General features: G+C 51.1%; 2 protein-coding genes across 5 annotated transcripts; one reads left to right on the top strand and one right to left on the bottom strand.

Annotated features, from left to right (window-relative positions):
• Nucleotides 1–2,270: 2,270 nt before the first annotated feature.
• Nucleotides 2,271–4,360, bottom strand: THAP11 (THAP domain containing 11). Its single transcript, XM_043437917.1, has one exon. The coding sequence runs from the start codon at nt 3,878–3,880 to the stop codon at nt 2,984–2,986; it is 897 nt and encodes a 298-aa protein (XP_043293852.1). The 5' UTR covers nt 3,881–4,360; the 3' UTR covers nt 2,271–2,983.
• Nucleotides 4,361–8,795: 4,435 nt separating this feature from the next.
• Nucleotides 8,796–14,859, top strand: CENPT (centromere protein T). Of its 4 annotated transcripts, none has more exons than XM_043437914.1 (13): nt 8,796–9,002; nt 10,092–10,200; nt 10,341–10,428; nt 10,823–10,919; nt 11,044–11,177; nt 11,283–11,319; nt 11,536–11,684; nt 12,407–12,607; nt 12,915–13,235; nt 13,497–13,587; nt 14,189–14,362; nt 14,445–14,549; nt 14,628–14,859. In XM_043437914.1, exons 1-13 carry the CDS (start codon nt 8,890–8,892, stop codon nt 14,749–14,751), a joined length of 1,743 nt encoding a protein of 580 aa, XP_043293849.1. In that variant the 5' UTR covers nt 8,796–8,889; the 3' UTR covers nt 14,752–14,859. The 4 variants fall into 4 exon arrangements, with proteins under 4 accessions (XP_043293849.1, XP_043293847.1, XP_043293850.1 ...); XM_043437912.1 differs by having other exon boundaries at nt 8,797–9,002; nt 14,189–14,365; XM_043437915.1 differs by having other exon boundaries at nt 8,797–9,002; nt 10,110–10,200; nt 14,189–14,365.
• Nucleotides 14,860–15,006: the final 147 nt, after the last annotated feature.

A 15,006-nucleotide genomic window follows, 5' to 3' on the forward strand; every position in this document is an offset into this window, starting at 1 on the left:
CCTGAGAATTGTGGTCTAGCGGAAGCCTCTGGAACACCCAAGCTTGGCGCCAGGCTGGGGTCAGGCCTCGGTTGTCGCCAAATCCCAGCTGGTCCGGCCCCGCCCAGCTTTCGCGGCCTTTCGGTGTTGGCCCCGCCTCCGTGGGAGCTCGGCTTGTTCTCGAACTGGCCTAGCCGCCCCTCCCTGGGCCCCTGAGCTGTTTCCGCTCGCAAACCCCCCTCCCCTTAGGTGCTGTGGCCGCCTCTGCGGCTCTTCCGAGTGGAGCTCCAGGGCTACTCGGGGCGGAACCCACAGCTTCTGTTGTCCCAACATTCTTGCGCCCTGTCGGGTGCAAGTTGGACCCAAAGCTGGTTTCAAGCAAGCGCGGCTTTCCTGGGCTGAAAACAAGATTACTCTTAGATTTCTGCAGTTAGGGTGTAAAAAGCATTCTCACAAGTTTTTTTTTGTTGTTGTTTTGCATCAGGCAGGGCAGCTAAGAATCTTGGTTTTATTAATGAAAAAAGATAAGTAACTGGCGCCCCCAAACCTTCCCCGTGATTTAAGTGATTAAATTGTCCATAATCTCCCTCCCGCCCATTACCCTTTTCTTTCAACGCCCATTTTCATTGTCGTTTCCTGGGTAACACAAACATTTGAAGTAAGGTGTGTCTCGGGTCAGGCCTACTGGGGAAATACTCTGCAGCTAAGCTGGGGGACCACAGGTTAAGTTTATAAGAGACAAGGTTTCTCCTGGTCAGAGATCTCTCAGTACTCCTGTTCGTCCAGAAATTTTATACCGTCACAGATCCTCACCATCACCCCTACCCCTCCACCTGGGGATGGCTGGTAAGACCAGACCAGGCTTCTGTTCATTAAATCCCAGATCTGTATTATTTTGCCTGACTAGATTCTTCTCTTATTACTCAGTCAGGGAGACTGCATTGCCCTGCTTGTGGTGTATCTAGGGCCTCCCTTGCTCTGAGCTGTCCTCCTCCCTCCTAGAAGATAAAACACCCCAGAGGTTGTGCGCTCATCACATCCAGACACTAGCGAATCCTGACCAGTTTGGCTCCTCTCACTCTGTCCTGGGAGTGCTGCTGAGAGATTCAAGAGACCCAAAGTTGAAAAGTCTTAAATCCCTTCAGCAAACAGGAGCTAAAGGATACACTAATGAGCATGGCTGGAGCCTGGGAAAATCCTCACTCCTAATGAAGGCGGGTGGGGACAGCTGAGTGAGTGACCCAACAGCTGCGCATAAAGGGCTACAGTCCCTGGTGGCCTGGAAGGGTATTGCTGTGCTTCCACCACCTTATGACCAGCCAGAACTAACCCCAGGAAGGGAGATACAGTCCCTTCCCCAACTAGGCACCTGCACAACCTATCTCCCACCCTTCCTCCCCAACAGACACTTGTTTTTCAATTCAATGCCAAGGGGCCAGAAGGAGAGCAGAGACTGGACGGATATTTTAGAGTCATTCCAGTTCAAAACTACAGGGAAAGCCCCCAGGTAAGTGACTTTTTCCTTAAGTAACAGAGAAAAGAATCATGTTTTATGGAGCCCAGTAAGTATCATTTGTGCCCCAATACCCATGTTAAACACTGCTAGCTTTAAAGGCATTTGTTGCTAGCTTTGAGCTAAATGACTTGGAACCACAGATAAAAATGTCACCTTGTCACTACAACATCCAGTCTAAATAAAGATGCTAACAGCCAAGAAAATGAGTCATGAGATGACAAATCCCAACTCATCCTTAAATTCCTCTGAGGATCCACCTCCTTCACAATGAAAGTGCACCAAGGTCAAAGGTATCCATATTCCTTATAAGAATCCATGGCTGGCTCCAGCTGTGGTCTTCACTGATTTAAGTAACTGCATGCCCATGTGTGCCAGACACTGTATTAGGCCTAAGGGGAGAATAGTAAGCAAAATTCAATTCCAGCTGAAAATGCTTAAGGAATTCAAAACCCCCAGGGAAGTGCCACAATTCAGGTTAGTTCTCAGTTACTTCTTTCCCCAGTTGAAAGCACAGAGGGAGCTAACCCACGGACAAACCAGGATCATTTGGTGCAATTTCCAAACTCTTCAGGATGAGTTGGTACTCTGCGAAGACCTTATGAGGGTTAGGGCCCCTTTATGGAGAAACCTGGTCACCGAAGCATCTCTGCTCCCAGGGTCAGCCTGATCCTAGAGACCAAGGCGAAGAAGGGGGAGGCCTATCAGGAAGTCCATCTCCCCATGTTTCAAGGATCCTTAGCTGAGTCCTTATAAAAATAAAATGGCGAGACCCAAATAAAAACCTTACTTTCTGTTTAATTCGTTTTGCCAAACAAACACAGTGAAAACTTTAGTCTGACTAATTGTACAGAAAATAGAATTTGTAACCAGTAGCAAACATAACAGGATAGACCTAAGTCCCTGGCAGGCTGGATTTCCATCAACAGGTCACCTAGATCCCCTTGTAGATGGCCTCCTGGGAGGGAGGTCCTAGGAAGCCGAGGCACAGATCTGCCAGTCCTCATCAGAACCACAGGCTGCACCTGGGAAGGAAAAGCACAAAAAAGTAGAACTGATGTTACTTGGATCTCTTATCACTACACACAGAAGAGTTGTCTCTGATTGCCAGCCAAACTCAAGGTGTTGTCTTCCCAAAGCCATAGTCCTCCAGCATCCCATCTGCATCCCTATGGGATAAGTTTCAAGTTCAGTGGTTCTGAAGCCTCTGCTTAATCAGAACCTGCAATATAAACTTGGGGTTAGGGAGTGAAGGTGTGGATGGCTAGACAAAGTCATAACTGCTGGTGTCCCCAGTGCGGTCTCAGACTTCAGGACGTTGTTTCAGGAGGAAACGAGAGGGTACTAGGTCACCAGCAAGAGTCCAGCTGCCCTAAGCCTCAGTACTGTCACACAGTGCCCCAGGAGTATGAGGGAGTTCAACAACGGTGGTCTCAGGTCCCTCTAAGCTGGCAGGGATCTGGGAATCCGGAGGGCCAAAAGGGAACTAGTTTACATTCCGTGTTTCTTGCGGATGACAGCCATGGCCAGCAGCCGATCCTTCTCGCGAAGTTCTTCGCGAAGCTTGGCCTCGGTGAGACGCAGGTGACGGATGCTGCCCTTCATCTCCTTCATCTTCACCTCCATCAGCGCCAGGATGTCCCGCTGCTCGTTCAGCTTGCGCAAGAGCTCTTCCTCCGTGGTGCCTGATGACAACGAGTACGAGTGGTCGGAGCCAGTATCAGGGAAGCCCTCTTCGCCCACCACGACCAACTGTGGGCCCATGGGGCACTCGGCGGCCTCCAGCCCTGCTGTAGCAGCCTCTAGCTCCGACGCAGCGGCGGCGGCGGCTGCGCCCTCTGCGGCCGCGAACTCCACTTGCACCGTCAGGTCGATGGGCTTAACGTCTTCTCCCGTGGGAGTGGTGGGCGCCGGCGGCACGGATCCTGGAGCCTGGCTGCTGTCTACAGCGGCCTGAAGGGTGAGGAGCACAGCCGCAGAAGCAGATACCAGGTTAGGCTGCAGCTGGGTGGTCTGGGCAGTGGAAGCGGACGGCGACGGCTGCTGCTGCTGCTGCTGCTGCTGTTGCTGCTGCTGCTGCCTGCGGCGGGCGGCTGCGGCCCCCGCGGGTCTGCGCGCTACTTTGCGCTCGTTGACGCCGCGCAGTGGGAAGATGGTGGGGACCCGCACAGTGTAGGTTTTGCGGCCGCCCTGGAAGTGAACGCTGCAGAGACGGTGGCCCGTGGTGGGCTGGAAGGTGGAGAAGCACCCGCTGACGCCGGCACGGGACACATTCTTGAGCCACAGGCGCCGCAGCTCAGCGTCCTTGGGAAACGTGTAGAAGTGCAACGCCTTGTCCCGGTGCGAGTTGTTGTAGCAGCCCGGCACGCAGCACGTAAATCCAGGCATGGCTGCGCCGCGCGGCCCGACCCGGCCCACCAGCCTCCTGAGCTTTTCGACGGTCGGGTCTGTCTGCCGCCGCCCGCCCCTCGACGGGCGGCGCCGCGCGAGGCCTTGGGCGGCCTCCCACTACTGCCGCCCGGCACAGCCGGCCTAACTCAGCGCCCCGTGCCCAGAATACGCCTCCCGCCGGCCCGCGCCGCGCCGCCGGTCCAGCCGCCCGCCTGCGCTCCGGAGTGGGCCCCGGGGACGCCGCGAAGGACCGCCTGAGGAGGAGGACTACGCCCCCCACAATGCACTGCGCCAGAAGCGGCTCACTTCCGGAGCGGGGGCGTGCTTATTCCGGCCGCTTTCCAGTGAACGGCGACGAGCCACGTAGAGCGGACTCTTCACCTACCCGGCTCACCCTCGCTGGACTAAAGAGGCGTATTCGGTTGGAGCTCTGTCGCTTGGAGAGCCCTTCGCAAGGACCTGGAATCCTGACGGGGGTCGGGCGGCGCGCCTCTTGGCAGTGCGCATGCGCTCTTGGCATGTGCCCAGGGAAACTACAAATCCCGCAATGCCTTGCGCTAAACTTGGCGGCAGCGGCCTGGAGCGCCGCCTAAGGGAAAGGTCGGGTTGCAAGCTGATCAGGATTCGGACTAGGTTGTGCTGTACGCCGGAAGCGGTCCCCCAACCCTGAGCAGCTCTGTTCGCGGCATTCCTGCGGGGGAGGGGAGGAAGGGCTTCAGCGTCCCACTGGGGCCTCAGGAGCCTCTTTGTCTGCGTTGGAGACTCCCACCGACTTAGACGCTGCTTGCGTTGACTCACTTACTGACCAATGATCACTTACAGTCATCACTGGGTGCCTACTGTGTGCGGAACACAGTGCACGGAGTAGAGGGACTGAGGGTCGGACTTGGACAATAGGTGTGAAAGCACGCTAATGGATGTCTAATTACAGAAATAAACGCTCCAAGAAAAATGAACAAGATAGGAGGAATTCGGAGGCGGAGGCCCCGGAAGAAAAAAATCATGAGGGACTTCTCTGGTGGTCCAGTGATTAAGACTAAGCTTCCACAGCATAGGGCACGTGTCGCATCCCTGTTCCGGGAACTACGACCCCCAAAGTTGTGTAACGTAAAAAAACAAAAAACAAAAAAAAAGAACACTTAAAAATCCACGAAAGCTTGGGTAGGGAGGAGCAGCTGGTTCTTTCCCTGGGCTCCAGCCTGTAACGCCCTGAGGCAAGCAGGAGCTAGGCTCCGCCCTTAAAGAGACAGAATGGCAGAAGCTCAGAAAGATAACCAAACCAGGCCAACTTAAAAGATTTGTGATTTTATTATGACAGCGACTGCGAACTGTTGGAAGGGGAAGGGTGTGAAACGAAAGGATGGATAGGGTTTGTAACAAGTTACCTCCCGATTCCCTCGACTTCTCTGGGGAAAGTGTTCTAAAGGGCAAGAGAGACTGGAAAACCAAGGAAGCAGGCTCTTGTCCGGAAGAATTACCTGTAAGCTAGCCCTCCTCTGCTGAATTCTCCGTTCCTCCTACTTCTTGCCCTTCTTCTCCGTTTTTCCTGACACTCCCTCCTCATTTTGTTCTCTTCTGATTACAAACCACAGGTATTCATTCAAAGCCAAGTATATGTTATTTATAATTATTTGATATAAAAAAGAAATAGATCGGGCCTTTTAAAAAGAACAATAGCGCTCTAAGTTAACTGCAGAAGAGAGCAATAGCACTCCAAGTTAACTGTTACTTTGTTAAAAAGTTTGTTATTTGTTGTAAAACAAACTCATACATAAAATGTTCTAGAAGCATACAGGACAGTGGGGGAGGGGGGGGAAGAACTATTTTTCTAGTTCCAACACCCAAACATTACCATTGCATTTCTGTTTACAACCAATGTGATCCTTTGTTATTTGTGTGGATTCCACAGAACCATCCCTCCTGGCCAGTGCTATTGAGGGCCACAGCTTGAACCAATTTAGATTCAGAAACGCATTCTCTAGTATGTGTAGCTCATGCTGAAACATGTGCATTCATTTGGGTGAATCATTTATACAGCTATTAAAACATGAATACACACTTTGTTATATGTTTGAATGTTTATAAAATGTGTGCAGTAGAGATAAAATTCAGCAAAAGATCTTTGTATTGTTATACGTTTTCATTGTCCTACAGTTACCGATATGGTTCTACTCCTACCAGTCTCAAGACCTACCTTACTCAAAAAAAGTTGGTGAGAGGTCAAGTTGATGTTATTTCTTTGTGTACAGATCATTGAAGATTATGCTTTATAGAACTCTACCTTCTAGTACATAAAATGACTTCTAATGTACATAGTATTCTACACTGAAAAAGATATCTGGAATGCAACACATGGTTTTCTCTCTACCCTCACTGCCCTGGCCACCTTTTATCTTGTCACCTCTGGAGAAAGGCAAGAACTTTTGTCACATGTCTCCCTACTTCCAATCTTGCCTCCCCTGCAATCTGTTCTTTACATCATTGCCAGAGAAAATATGATTATGTAATACATCTGCTTAAATCCCTCCAGTGGCCTGTTGCATTTAGAATATTGTTCAAACTCCTTTGCAGAACTTGTTAAGACCTCACATGGTCTGGTCCCATGAACCTAGTTTTTTTGTTTGTTAGTTTTAGGGGGTTTTTTCTTTTGTTTGTTTTTTGGCCATGCCACATTGCTTGTGGGATTTCATTTCCTGAAACAGGGATTAAACCTAGGCCCTCAGCAATGAGAGCACGGAGTCCTAACCATTGAATTGCCAGGGAATTCCCCCTTTTTCTTTTTTGACAAGTAATAAATATAAAGTCACAAAGTTTCCCTCATGGCTCAGATGGTAAAGAGTCTGCCTGCAATGCAGGAAACCCGTGTTTGATCCCTGGGTCGGGAAGATCCTCTGGAAAAGGAAATAGCAACCCACTCTAGTATTCTTGCCTGGGAAGTCCCATGGACAGAGGAGCCTGGTGGGCTGTATCCCATGGGGTCACAAAGAGTCCAGCACGACTGAGCGACTAACACACACACACAAGTATAATCAATCATGGAAACACAGTAAGGAGAATCTATGCAAACAATACTATGCCAAAGTAAGCTTGTTCTCAAATTGTTTTGAAAAGGGTTTTATGTGAAAAAACATTAAAGGTTTTTATGTGAAAAACATGTGTATCATCCAGTTCAAGACTTTACAAATAATAAATAAATATTTTACTTAGGTTGATAGTGATGGTGGAAAAGTGCCTGCAAAGGGCTAGCAAATTAAGTCAGGTAACATAGAAAGTGAAAGTGAAAGTTGTTCAGTTGTGTCCGACTCCATGGAATTCTCCAGGTCAGAATACTGGAGTGGGTAGCCTTTCCCTTCTGAAGGGGTTCTTCCCAGCCCAGGGATCAAACCCAGGTCTCCCACTTTGCAGGTGGATTATTTTCTGGCTGAGCCACAAGGGAAGCCATCACAGAGGTCAGGTCTAAATGACAGGGTGTAAGGTAAGGGAGTTAGAGAAGGCAAGGTTCGGAGAAAAAAAAACAAGACTGGCACTTTACAGGAACAGATCACCTTTAATGAGGTGAGAAGGGGCAGCAGTCCAATTAGTGGGCTGCTGGGCTAAATCAAGAAGAGAATAGGTATATATAGAAAACATATATACATATATATGTGGAGATACATCATTTTGAGGGGGTCTGTTTTTCCTCATGATTATTTTTGATTAGTTAGCTTTGAACAACTGGGGTAAGGAATTTCTGAGACCGGCCAGAGACTGGGATCAGCTGGGAGCTGAACGTAATCAATCTTAATGCCCATTCCTTTCTTCAGGGGAGAAAGTTCTTTATTCTGTATAGAATGGTGTGGAGGACCTCGAGGGGAGTTTTAACTCCAGGCTATTTTGAGCAGCGTAGCTTTCCTTCATAGGGAATATTGATATGATTTTCCTCCGCAGTTCTCTTATTTTGAGATGCAAAAATCCTATATTTTCTTTAATCTATATTTAAACACAAACACAAATGTGCCCATGCCTGTTTCCAGTATCTGATACTTCACACTCAATTTAGGATCATGAAGGAAAACTCCACAGGAAATGCATAACTCAAGTTCTACTTCAGTTCCCACTAAAACTTAAGAAATGTGAGCAATGGGGCTATCAATTGGTGAAAATATGGTAACGGAGTATCCAATATTAACAGAACTTTTGAGAGCCGGAATTCATCTTGAAATTGCTTGTGTTTGGAAATTTTAACATCTCTGCTGGATCACAAACAGTTCACTAGCCTCCTAGCCTGAAAACTGATCTATTGTGATAGATACAGACACATTGGTTGGCAAATGCAAATTTGACCAGGTCACATATAGAATACAGTAATTTTTTAGAGGCCCAAATGTGTCTCTCATCTTCGGAGAGGGAGAAGAGAATGAGAGACATTCTAACAATAGTAGCTACTATTTTTTTGGTGGCCTGGCTTATTATATGTCACATCCTGAGTTAAACATTATCTCTTTGAGTCATTACACACACACCCTTATTAGGTGGGTATCACCCTAAGGAAACCGAGGGTTCAAATGGTGCCCATATTTGTTCAGGCTTAAGGATGGGGCTTCCCCAGTAGCTTAGTGGGAAGGAATCTGCCTGCAATGCAGGAGATACAGGAGACTCACGAGACGCATGTTCGATCTCCCTGTAGGAGGAAATTGCAATCCACTCAAGTATTTTTGCCAGGAAAATTCTACGGACAGAGGAGTCTGGCGGCCTACAGTCCACAGGGTCGCTAAGAGTTGGACACGACTGAGCAATTGAACACAACACACAAGGTAAGGATGCCTGCAAAATCAGTTTGCAACCACCACTGTACACACCGAGAGAAGGCCGCTGCAGGACTAGAACTGCAATCCCCATGGGGCTGTGCGGCTGCCTCACGAGAGTTGACCTAATTCGGAAGCATCGCGAGAGTTGGCTTAAATGTGGCGGCGGGAAGGCGACGGCTGTGGATACCCAAGCCGTTGGAAAAGTGGGCAACTGAGGCGATGGCCGACAACTTCAGCCCTGACAGCGAGCCTACGACACGCACACTGCTACGGCGGGTGCTGGATACAGCGGACCCGCGTACACCGCGGCGAGCCCGGAGTACTCGGTCTGGGTATGTGAGGGCGCTGCCCCAGCACAAGAGCAAGCAGAGGCCCTGGGAGATGGGGTCCCGCGCTGACTCAGTTGGGAGAGGGAAACTGAGTTCCGGAGAAGAGCAGAGCCCAGGACTCAGACCAGGCTCCTTTCTCCCCGCTGGGCTCGGGTCGTCTGTTTGTGCCCCGACCCGTGAGCCTCCAGGCCGCTCAGGACCTCAGAACTTAATTATGCAGGAGTCATTGGCGGGGGGCGGGGGGGGGTGCGCTTTTGAACGCGAAGGATATTTGCTCAGAATCTGGACTTCTGCTCTGTTCTCTAGGCCAGTTTTCCAGAGTTGTCCAGGCATCTGCCCTGAACTGCCTCCCAGGCGGTTCGTTCCCAGCTGAAAGATGGGAAAGGAACTGGAGAGAACAGTTTGGGTAGCAGTCGGGAGGCAGGAACTGGAACCATGCTTTGCTAGGGAGGTGGAATTTGGCTGGATGTGGTGGGAGTGTCAGTGGGTGAGGGCGGTGGTGAGCTCATGGTGTAGAGGGTGTGGAAGATGGCGTCTGCTGACATTCTAGGGCGCTGCAGTTCCTTTATTGACAATGAGAAGCCATTCACTATAGGTTTTACACCTATGAGTGACGAGGTGGGAGTTGTGCCATAGGAACATTTACGTAGTTCTGGAATCTGAGAGGGGATTGGAGTGGAAAAGCTAGGACTAGAGTGACCCATGTGGAGGTTGCTCTCCGACCCTGAAGAGTACTTAAGAGGTTAAAAATTTTTTTAAATATCCTTGGTTTGTTTTAATGTCTAGAATGGATACTCTTCAAGTTGTTCTGCTTATCAGTGTGGTTAACCCCTGATTTTGCCAAAGTCACCTCTGTGAAGTTTTCCTCAGCCCTTCCCCTCTGTCTGGGTCGTCATATTTCCTTTCTCTTCCCATTCTTCTCCGGCTCCCTTTCATACACAACCCTGTTGACACAGGACTGGGAACACAGCTATGGGAGGGGCAAGTGGTTTCTGGGTCCCTGTCCCTGAGGGTAGAAGACTTCAGCCAAGATCCCAGATGAAGATACCTCTCTAATTCCCCTTGTTCCCCTTTCCTACACGGTTCTCACAGTTGCTGGTCTTTACACAGTGCCCAGAGAGACCTGCTTGAAACACCTTCCTCTAGGAGGCTGAGGAGTCAAACAAAGATGACTGCCAAGCGTCGTTCTCATACAGCCAGGGTAAGTGCCCTACCCACTGACCACTATAGGGCTCTGGTTGCCTTCAGGGGGCCCTTGAGTTCTAGCTCTGCTCTGGAGCCCACCTGGAGGGACTCTCAAGGCAAAAGAACAGAGTGATTGCTTGGTGCTTTTCCCCAAAGTCTGTTGACAGATTGGCCCGTGTTCAAGCCAGTGGACACCTGGAGGAACAGACACCCCGGACTCTGTTGAAGAACATCATACTAACTGGTGAGCAAGCACTGGCCTGCAGTGAGAATCAGGCTCCAGCCCCATGGTATCCCTCATTTAGGGTAGCCTGCCCTGCCAGCTTCATGCTCTCTTTGCTATTTCTTTATTTTTGGTTGCAATGAGTCTTCATTGCTCTGTGTGGGCTTTCTCTAGTCGCAGCAAGTGCAGGCTACTCTTCATTGCAGTGCGTGGGTTTCTCATTGCAGTGGTGTCTCTTACTGCAGAGCACAGGCTCTAGGGTGCATGGGCTTCAGTAGTTGTGCCAGTCAGGGTTAGTTGCTGCACAGCATGTGGAATTTTCCCGACCAGAGATCGAACCTGTGTCCCCTGCATTGGCAGGCAGATTCTTACTCACTGCACCACCTGGGAAGTCCTCTCCTTGCTATTTCTACAGCTCCAGAATCTTCCATTGTAATGCCAGAGGCAGTGGTGAAGCTGGTGCCATCACCACAGGTTGTCCAGCCTTCCAGACGGGAAAGCAGTCGGGGCAGGTACAGTCAATTCTCCCCTTGGACTGGGCTGTTGGGGGCATTATTGGTCAGGGAGTCTCTTGGGGGGCCCCGAGAGCCAGAATTGGGTGTCCTAGTCTGTCTGAGATAAGCTCCGTCCTTGTAGCCTGGAGCTGCAACTTCCTGAACTTGAGCCCCCCACAACCCTGGCTCCAGGTCTGCTGGCTCCTGGCAGAAGGAAGCAGAGGCTGAGGTTGTCAGAGTTTCAACAAGGAATGGACTGGGGGCATCTTTCCCAAGGTGAGGTCCTGGACAACACCTGTGGCCACCCTCTCTGTCCTCTGGAGAGACTGAGGAGGCCTGAGAGGCCTGGTAACTTATGGTTTCTTTTTACATCTTCTGTAGAGCCTCGTGAGAATGCTGATGCCTCTTCCCTCACCAGGTGCTGTTGCCTATTTATTCTGGGAATTGCTGGGAGAGAGGCTTGGGAAAGGAGGTGCTGACTAGGAGGGAATCTGACCATATTCCTCCATGCCCTAGCATGGTGGCTGTTCTAAGAGAAGAGAGCACCAGGGGAGCTGGGGGAATTTCTGGAGCAGGGGAAGGGGGTTAGGCCTCAGGTACCTTACTTTCCTTTGTGCCTTATCCCTCCCGTCAGCTCTCTCAACTTGACCTTTGCCGTGCCTGTCCAGCCACAATCAGTGAAGAGGCCTGGTTTAGCTCGAAGACCTCCTACTCGCCGAGTGGTAGATGTGGGTACATTTTTGCAGGATCTGCGAGATACTTCCTTTCCTGTGGCTCCTCCAGGTAAGGTTGAGATTTTCCTCTTCTAGTCGATGGGGAAATCTTCCACCCCATGATTGATGGGAGGTGCTGTTGAGTCCAAGGTTGCTTCTCTCTCCTTTGTGTCAGGAATGGTGAGCAGTCCTGGCCAGTAGATCTAGGAGGACTTCCTGGTTTCTTTCCACAAGTTGCCACTTATCTTGTGGGGCCAGTCTTAGTCCCTCTTAGTCCAGTCCCTCTTAGTCCCTCTTAGTCCCTCTTAGTCCCTCCTTAGTCCAGTCTTCCAGAACCCTGTATCCTTGAAGAGCTATAGGACTGAGGGTAGGAAAGGGGTGTGATATGGTGGCTGGAGCTTATTGGAAGATTGAAGAGGGCTAAGTTTCAGGATCAGCTGGTCAGCCAGAGCTGACCTGGGAGCCTGATTCCAGAAAACAAATGAAGTTCATCACGGCAAGAGAACGGTTTCTGGCAGAGGGATCTGAGTGAGAAGTGGAGAATGGAGGCATGGGTGAGCAGTTTGAGTGGGGCAAACTCACTTTTTTGAGCTCTGGAGCCTGGGAATGCCAGGCTGAGAAGCAGGGAGGTAAGCAAGGAGAGCTGTGGAAGGGAGATTAAGCTGAGTACTAAGTAGTCTTCTCTTTCTGAGGGCCACTTGGGCAGACTCATAGACCTACTACTTAGGCCCTGGTGACTGGGTAGCAGCAGGTGGGCAAAATTCTGAGTGCCACCTGGCCTTTGATTTCCAGGTGAGAGCCACAGAACTCCTGTTGCTACTGTGCCAACGGACATAGTGTTGGAGGACACCCAGCCCTTCTCCCAGCCCTTGGCTGACCATTCCCCCAGTGTACACCACTCCCTGCCTTGTCCCTCTCACTCTGGGACAAAAGAAGTGGAGGGGGCTGCCAGTCGCAGGACACGGAGCAGTGGGCCTGGACTTCAAAACAACCGTGAGTATGTGGGGCATGCCCCTGGAGTCAAGCCTAGCTTGAGCAAGAATTGGCATTGGTGGTTTTCCCTCCTCAGGCCCATAGGTATGCCCTCCCCCTCCCGCAAGTCCCTTTGGAGGGCTCTTGATCCGTTCATTCAATAGCAAAGTCAGTGTCGGGCCAGGATACTCCAAACCAGTGCCCTGGTTCTGCCTCTGGCCTTCTTCCCTCCTTGACGGGCTAGGCTGGGTTTTACTACTCCATCTTTACCCTTTGCAGTGCTACAGCCCTGGCCTACTGCTTCGCTAGTGTGTATTCTGTTCCCTAGATTCAGGTCCTGGGAAACCAGCCCAGCTTCTGGCAAGAAAGGTGGAGGAGGTTGATGCCCTTGCTATGGGCTTTCCAAACACCAGCAGTATCTCTGGAGAAGATGGCGTAGAGCCCTTACAGAATGGAGTAGGTGAGGAAGCAGAAGAAAGTATGGAAGAAAGCATGAGTGTGAGGGAAGTGGAGAAGGCAGCAGAAGAACAAGAATCTGCCAGGGCAGAAGAGCCTGAAGGACACACAGAGGTGACAGAAGCAGTGGGATCCTTGGGGGCTATTGAGGCCAAGGAGCCAGAAGGAGCTTCAGAGGATGAAGACACCTCTGGTAGGTCGGGTAAGGGGCCCAGTGGAGGGATCAGGGAGTGGGTGGGTAAGTGACAGCTGTGTTCCTGGCCTCGGAGGAGGGACTTAACCTGGCTTGTGTTTCTGGGCTCAGGTAGTCTGGGGCCAGGAAACTCTGAAGGGCACCTTGCTTGGCCGGAGCTAGATGGAACCATCAAAGAACAGGATAAGGGAGCTGCAGGCCTTCAGGGTTGGGTGAGATGGTCAGGCCTGAGCCTCCTATAACCCTGCGCTTCCTCTGCAGCAAGTCCACAATTGGCCCCCAGCACTCCAGAGTTGCTTCAGGCCAGGCAACTTCAGTTTCCTGAGCCAGCTCCACCACCGAGCACTGCAGTGTAAGATCCCATGACCCTGTTCCACACGGGCCTCTTAGAAGGGGGCAGGCACTGAAGTTGGCATTGGGCACCATAGGGTTATTACTCTTCCTGTACGTATGCAGAGGTTACCCAGTAGAGCACCCTGAGGTGGGCTGGGCAGGGCTCACTGAGAACACATCTGTCATCCTGTGCTGCTTGCTGGGGCTTAGAAGAGCCTGGCCAGGGGGAAGTACCTGGGCCAATAAGTAGTCAGAGAAGGCTTCCTGGAGGAGGATTAGCAGAGTGGGACAGGCAGCAATGGGCTGGTGGTGAGGCAGGGGAGGGGGGGTGTCTGTGCCAAAGCCTGAGGATCATGGGCCTGAGCAAGTAGTGGTTTGTATGATGAGGTGAGACGGGGACATTGTGTCCAGTTTGTGGAGCATCAGGGCCCCAGGGAAAGACCAGGCTTCTACATAGCCCTGCATCTCCATTGCCCCCCCAGAATTGGTTGGAACTGTAGGCCCAGGCTGGCCAAGGAGCACAAGGACCCCAATCTTGGCAGGAGCCAGCAAGACTTATCTTTGATTAGGGGCCTCTTAAGGGAGCATTTAGCTTAACTCTGTTCACTTCTTGTCTCCAGCTTACCTTCAGAACTCCCAAAGCGTCTGTCGGCCAGGATTCCTCCCAGGCCCCGAATCCCTGGCTCCAGACCCCGTCAAGATCCCTACAAGGCTGGACTGAACCACTATGCAAAACTCTTTAGCTTCTATGCTAAGATGCCCATGGAGAAGAAGGCTGTGGAGATGGTGGAAAAGTGGTGAGTCCTTGACATTTAGGTTGGGGAGAGGAGCCCCTCAGATCATGAACAGTCTGTCCTACCCCAACCTTCCTGGCAGCCTGGACAAGTACTTCCAGCATCTTTGTGAAGACTTGGAGGTATTTGCTGCTCATGCTGGGCGCAAGACTGTGAGGCCAGAGGACCTGGAGCTGCTGTTGCGAAGGTAAGCGGATGGAAGCAGGGAGGTGCTGGGTGTGGGAATGCTGGTGCTGATTCTCTCATTTTCTGTCCTCTGCTGCAGGCAGGGCCTGGTCACTGACCGAGTCTCCCTGCATGTGCTCGTGGAGCGGCACCTGCCCCTGGAGTACCGGCAGCTGCTCATCCCTTGTGCCTTCAGTGGCAACTCTGTCTTCCCCACCCAGTAGGGACCAGGACCCATACCTGCCCTGTCCCCACCTGGGGTTGCTTGGCCCCACATACACTTCTAGGCTTCCTCCCCACCCCTCAGCATCAATAAAGTGTCACAAACAGAATATGCTGTGTTTTGATGCATGTCCTGGGACAGCCAGGCAGGGACCAAGCCCCTCCCCTTGACTCCCCAGCATAACCTAGAGAATAGCATGGGTTCAGACAAAGAATTTTATAACAACAATCAGAGGTTAGCAGCATGGGAGCACTTA

Source organism: Cervus canadensis, chromosome 18 (genome assembly GCF_019320065.1).
Source record: "Cervus canadensis isolate Bull #8, Minnesota chromosome 18, ASM1932006v1, whole genome shotgun sequence".
Lineage (NCBI taxonomy): Eukaryota > Metazoa > Chordata > Mammalia > Artiodactyla > Cervidae > Cervus > Cervus canadensis.

Bases quoted from the DNA above. Each gene is read 5' to 3' on its own strand.
- CENPT (XM_043437912.1), top strand. From the start codon at position 8,890: ATGGCCGACAACTTCAGCCCTGACAGCGAGCCTACGACACGCACACTG. The intron at 9,003-10,091 runs GTATGTGAGGGC...CGGTTCTCACAG, and splicing joins GCCCGGAGTACTCGGTCTGG to TTGCTGGTCTTTACACAGTG. The intron at 14,550-14,627 runs GTAAGCGGATGG...CCTCTGCTGCAG, and splicing joins CTGGAGCTGCTGTTGCGAAG to GCAGGGCCTGGTCACTGACC.
- THAP11 (XM_043437917.1), bottom strand. From the start codon at position 3,880: ATGCCTGGATTTACGTGCTGCGTGCCGGGCTGCTACAACAACTCGCAC.